The 6,499-nt window shown below is 39.7% G+C and overlaps 1 protein-coding gene across 5 annotated transcripts in view; it reads right to left on the reverse strand.

Moving 5' to 3' along the window:
* Positions 1-6,499, reverse strand: part of Ccny (cyclin Y) — a 134,333-nt gene that overhangs the window by 39,045 nt on the left and 88,789 nt on the right. For all 5 annotated transcript variants that reach the window (XM_031364943.1, XM_031364942.1, XM_031364944.1 and 2 more), the window contains 2 exons: positions 4,637-4,737; positions 1,063-1,098 (listed from right to left, as the gene is read on the reverse strand). In XM_031364943.1, coding sequence (XP_031220803.1) covers positions 1,063-1,098; positions 4,637-4,737 — 137 coding nt within the window. The remainder of the gene's footprint in view (positions 1-1,062; positions 1,099-4,636; positions 4,738-6,499) is intronic.

The raw sequence follows: 6,499 nt of genomic DNA on the forward strand, positions 1-6,499 counted from the left end.
AAAAAAAAAAAAAAAAAAGAAAATAAGTTTGGTACATGTGGTCAAAACTGAAAGATTCTATACTCAGTTCTCTGCAGATATCTTTTAGAGTCTTTACTACTAGGTTAAACATGTTTGAAAAAGAGGGATTATAGATATGGGGTTAATGCCCAAAAGTTTTGGTGCTCAATTAAGTTAGCAAATAAAATAATTATTAACCTTTTCTTCCCTTTTAAATTTTGTTTTTATTATTTTTCATTATGTTTCTGGCATGTCACAAAGTGTGTATGTGTATGCATGTGAGTGCACTGGCTCTGTAGAAGTTGGAGCACTGGTTCTGTAGAAGTTAGAGGTGCAGTTTTGAGGTTTTGAGCTGCCTGATACAGGTATTGGGAACCAAAGTCAGGTTCTCTGCAAGAGCACTGTATCTCTTATCTATCTAGTTTTCTTTCAGGCCCACATTTCTCTGCACCCCCCTCTTTTTTTTTTAAAGTGCCTACTTGTATGACAGTATGCTCACATATGGAGGTCAAAAGAGGGTATCATGTTCCTTGGAGCTGGAATTATAGTCATTATTGAGGGAACACAATATAGGTGCTAGGTGCCACCTATATTGTCACAGAGCTCTTATTTAACTCACCTCTACAGAGCCACCTTAAATACTTATTACTATGTTTAACGTAGGCTTAAAAAATTTAGTTTTACCTCACTTTTCAAACTAACAGAAACACTGCAAGATGCACTTTTATCAGGGAGCTTCTACCTTGTTTTGTTTTGCATGTCAAAATTTCCACCAACTGAATTCAAATTAAATCTAACATGTTATAAAACATGGAATGCGTAGTTAAGTTGCAGAGAAAATGAGTAACCCAAAAAAAAAAAAGAATTTGAGTCTTTTCAAGAAGTCTGATCCTACCATACACCATATAGCTGTTTCCCTGGTCCAGAGGTTGCTCAGCTTTTACCTAGAACTCTGGTGTATTAACATTTACAAGCCCTATGAAAACATGCACAAGAATATACAGGAAGAACATAGTAAGATATTGTGTGATACTTTTAGAACACAATCAAGTGGCCACATACCTGTTTTTGATGTGGTAATATATCGCAAGAGCTACACTGTAAAATAAAACACAAGAATTCAATGTTCCATAAACACACTTATCATTTTATCTACTAGGCACTATCAGGCAAATAAATTTAATTAAAAGCCACACAGTCCATCTGAAAGCCCAATTTCATCCAGAGTGCTGATAAGATTATACTCCATATTACGGCACTCTGGTACACTCCCAGAATTTTTAGATTATTTTTGGAAATAACAGAGTAACGGGGTACTTACAGCTTTTCCATCAGATTTTAAGCTTTCCTCACTTTTAAAATGCAGGCACTATATAAAAGTACTACAAATTCAACCTACTTAGGAGTCTGCAATTCCCGGCCTACTCAGTTAGCAAATTATTAGTTGTTTTTATAGCTATCAGAAAGAATAACAAGTAGTGCAACCAGTGGCTGGCACTCCTCTCACACCTGTCTTAGCAAGCTATTCAGCCCTGCCACTCATGTCCCAAAATGGTGCTGTGACTTACCCAAAGAACTGTTTTAAAACTAAAATTTTCAAATACATGAATGTAAATAAACATTCATTTCCTCAAATTTTCTTTTCTAATATAAAATACAATATACTCACCATAGAACTTTGGAAAGTTTAGAAAGCATAAAAAAAAAAAAACCTGAGGTGAGATGTAGTTCAGTGGAAGAGTGCTTGCCTAGCATGTGTAAGGCCCTGTATTTGATTCCCAGTACAGGGGAGAGTAACTTTAAAATACTATTTTTTAGCCCAAGAAGGGTGATGAATACTTGGGAAGCAGGAGAATTGAGATTTTGAGGCTAGCATGGGTACATAGAAAGATATGTCACTAAATAAACTACACACACACACACACACACACACACACACACACACACCCCAAAACACAGAAAACCAAAAACCAATCTTTTGACCCCCCAAAACTACTATCAGTTTGAGACATTCAGTTATTATTTTTATTTATATGTGTGTGTGAACAAAGAGGCTGGCATCCTATGCTTAGATAGCCAAGTTGTTCCTGCTTTTTTTTTCTTATCCTTAGGAAATATTGCTAATAAACTTGATTTTAAAAGATACTAGCTATATTTCATAATTTGATTGTTGATTAGTAACTGAATCATTCTCTGTGACTGAATATTTAAATTATACATACTGTTTGGTAATTAATTCACACCAGGCTTACAAATCTCTGTGCAATTTGTAGTTATAGAGCATCCTATTTACTCTGGGATGGCTTGGTAGGTGGGTTCCCAAAGCAGACTGCAAGTGTCTTTGTGCTCCCAGACGGGTCCTTTCACTACAGATTCACTGACATTCACCTTGAACATTTTCATAAAACCTTTTCCTTCTGAATATAAAATGGCATAGTTTTCATCATGATCAAGTAGACTGGTTACTTTTAAAAATTATTTTCTTCTTTAAAAAAATAATTATCTAAAATTCTTTTTACTCCTTTTGTCTTACTTCAAATGTAAAAAAAAAAAAAAAATGCCTCAAAGTTTTTTGTTTTTGTTTTTGTTTTTTTGCCTCTAAAATCACAGACCATTGGTAGGACTGCAATGTGCTTTGGTTTCCAGAGAACAAAAATACCCTTCAAGAGACTACCAGAGGTAGTAACTACAGGAGGCGTGACAGCAAAAACTTAAGCCAACTCTGAGGTGTGTACTGCATCTACTGAGACTGAACTAGAACAGATCTTGGCACAGGACCAAGAGCAAGTAACCGATCTTTCCTCCTAAATCATTAAGGATCTGAGCTGATGAGGGGGTCTATGACTCAAGTAAAATGGCTTCAGAGTTAAGGTAATACTGTTTTCGGTGTATCTTCCCATAAATTCTTAGCCCTATCATAGACCCTATATTCTGAATCAGATATTTCAGGTTCAGATAGCAGATCAGAACTTTTGACTAGTACATGGTTTGTGTCCTTTTCTTCTACCTGCTACTCTGGATATTCTCCATCCTTCTCTTTCATCTCTGGCTTGCTACTGGGAAGAAGACCTAGGGTTCAATAGAAGCTGGTAGCTTTTACTTCAGGCTCCTTCAGAGCTTGAGCAGCTGTCACGAACCACATGGCACAAACATCTTCAGACCTTTTCACTTTTATTCACAAGCTCTATGTACTTCTAAAAGGTTCCACACTGTCCACTTTCTAGCAGTGAGCTCCATCCTAAGAAGTGAATGGATTTAGTGAAGTCACTCACATAATTATACTATGTGCTATGTATAATGCATCTCTTCCCAGTTTCCCTGGGTTTATGCTCATGGGCCATCATCCCATGCTGGGGCAATGAGGCAAAGGAACCCTATGTGATAAAGCATACATACAGAAGTGGCCTCCATTTCCCCCTTACAGGACTAAGACACTAAGTGACAGTCCTCAATGCCTAGACTGAGTCAGTGACTGTCACATACAAATCCTATACAGTGCCTCTAACTCAGTACACTTGGCCCATGAAAACAAGTTTATAGGTGGTAATTTTTTATGTTCTTTATGTTCATAAAGTTCTTTATGTGCTAAAATGAGTTGTTATTAGATGTGAACTTTCATAAGGAAACAGAGATAAAATATCTGAGACTTTCAGTCAAGCTGTAAAGTTCTCTGAGACGCCTTCCAAGGGTTGCTGTTGTTATGTGCTGATGGGGGAAGGACAGTACAAGAAAACCAGTGCCCTTTCCTTCTTTAAACAAGGAAAGTGAGTCAAAAAGAAAAAAAGAAAAAATGATGCGACCCAAAGCCTCCCTCTTCTTCCCTCTAAGTCCATTTTAAGACAAGGACCTGAGGCCCCTGGTTAGACCATCCCACTCTAGGCATTAATTAGCTCAAGACTCCATCTAGGACTGAAGGGGGAAAGTATCATTTCATTTACTAGTCAAAATACTGTTGGCACTGTGCAGGAATAACTTCACAACTGAAAGGGCAAAATTGCACATGTATACACACAAACCAATGGACATATTTTTGGTCATCAATATTTAAAATAAGGTGAAATGCTACTCTCTCAATGTATATGATAAACATGCCCAAATATTCTAAATAACCCATCACTTTTAATAAACAATCTCCAAGTGTCAGTGGCTCTCACATTCAATAAACAGCTTGGCAACAGTGACAGTGGGAAGTCTGGACACTCTGGGGCCACAGTGAACACATATGGAGAAATGGCTCAGAGGTTACAAGCACGGGCTACTCCTATAGATGGCCCAGAGTTCAATTCCAAACAATCACATAGCAGCTCACAACATTCTCTAACTCCAGTCCCGGAGGGTCATAGGCCCGCTTCTGGCCTCCAAGGGCACATAATGCACAAACATACATGCAGGCAAAATACCCATAATACATAAAACAAAAATAACCTTGAAAAAATAACTTGAGAGACATTGTGGCCCATGTTTTTAATCCCAGAACTTAGGAGGCAGAAGAAGGAAGATCTCTGTGAGTTCGTGGCTAGCCTGGTCTATAGGTAGTTCCAGGATAGCCAGAACTAGAGATCTTGTCTCAAAACAACACCAAAAAACGAACAAACACACCCCCCCAACTGAAAAACAAAGAAGTCTGCATACTCACCATTTGATGGTATACTTGAGGTTTGGCTGACTGACTGTGCTGTCATCTAGGAAGATCGTGGAGCAGGAGCTGTATTTCCTTGATGTCTGCCCTGGAGGATGCTAGAAAACAAGATGACAATAGTTACACAACACTTAAAGTTCCACCAAGCAGAGCTTGCCACCTAGTGTTTGTCAATTTGATACGAGCTGGAGTCATTTAGAGGAGAGCAACTTCAGTTGAGGAAGTGCCCCTACCAGATTGGTCTATGGGAATGTGTATGGGCATTTTCTTAGTAAGTGATCAATGTGGGAGGATGCAGCAAACTGTGCGCCACAGTGCTACCCTGAGCTGTTGGTCCTGGGTGCTGTAAGAAAGCACACTAGGTAAGCCATGTGGAGCAAGTCTGTAAGTATTGTTTCTCCATGGCCTCTGGCTCCTGCCTTGAGTTCCTGCCCTGAATTTCCTACAGATAGGTTATGATTGGGACACTTAAGCAAGCTGAAATAAACCCTTTCCTCCCCAAATTGCTTTTGGTCACGGTATTTTAGCACATCAATAGAAACCCTAACGAAAATACAACATTACTGTTTTCTAAGATCAGACAAAAAGGAAACATGTCTTAGCAAGAGCTCTGCCACAACTGCTAACAGAACAGGACACTGGGCCACACTGGAATGTGTCTTGTTCTTCCATGCGAAGGTGCCCACCTTCTTTATGGGGAATCACAGGAAGCCTGCAGCATGTAGTGGACTAATGGCATCTTAGTTTTATGGATTAAAATTAAGTTGAGAATCCACTGTACCTATTTCTCGAGCCCTGATCAATTAAAATTGGCTAATATGCTTAAATTCATACTAATTCATAAATGGAAGTATTCCTCTGTTAAGACACACTGTACTCTGAAGCAAAAGACTGGGCTTTTGCAGAGATTACCTTCAGGAAACAGGTACCCTTTGATTGTCATTTTTTAGTAACTGCACAAGTTCAAGTTCTATGTAGAACTTGAGCAAGGCAACAGCTTTTGATAGGCAACATGAACTTTATAGCCATGACAGCTAACTGAATGCTAAAGAGACATTGTCAAATGTTTAGAAAGCAGTGTTAGTAGACTTCCATCTGGGTAATTCGGGGTTAGAATAAAAAGAAGAAAATCAAATCATGCAAACAACTCTCCTTACTGCCTGACATTATTTTGACAGGCAGGTGTCACTTTCAGCAACAAAAACCAAATCCCCAATACATCACAGCACCACCTGCCTTATTTGTCTACTTTCAGCAAAACTCCTGGGATACAAAGTACCCAACCTGCTGCAGCCAGTCCCACAACACCCAGAGGAAGCTCCAATCCCAGGCACTCTGACACATCCAGGACCAGAGGTGAGCAGGAACCAACATCTGTCCCAACACTGGGAGTAACTGGGACCAGCAGGACCAGGCACATAGGAACTCTGCCAGCCTAGTGACTCCAGTTCCTTCTGGGTCTGTCTGGGTTAGTGTTCTGAGCAAACCTTGGGCACAAGCTCTGCAGCCAGTCCCACAACACACAGAGAAAGCCACACTCCCAGGTGATCTAGCAAGCCCAGGATCCCAGGATCCCACAACCACAGGATCACAGAGGCAGCTTGACTCTGAGGAGTTCTCACACAACCAGGATCACAGGAAAGACAGGCTCCAGTCAGATTTAGCAAGGGTAGGTATCACTAGAGTTAACCAGATGGCGGGGGTCAAGCGTAAGAAAATAAACAACACAAACCAAGGTCACTTGCCATCATCAGAACCCAATTCTCCCACTATAGCCTGGACACACCATCACACCGGAAATGCAAGATTCAGATCTAAAATCACTTATCAGGACGATGATACAGGACCTTAAGAAAGACA

Source organism: Mastomys coucha, unplaced genomic scaffold (assembly GCF_008632895.1).
Source record: "Mastomys coucha isolate ucsf_1 unplaced genomic scaffold, UCSF_Mcou_1 pScaffold13, whole genome shotgun sequence".
Classification (NCBI taxonomy): Eukaryota; Metazoa; Chordata; class Mammalia; order Rodentia; family Muridae; genus Mastomys; species Mastomys coucha.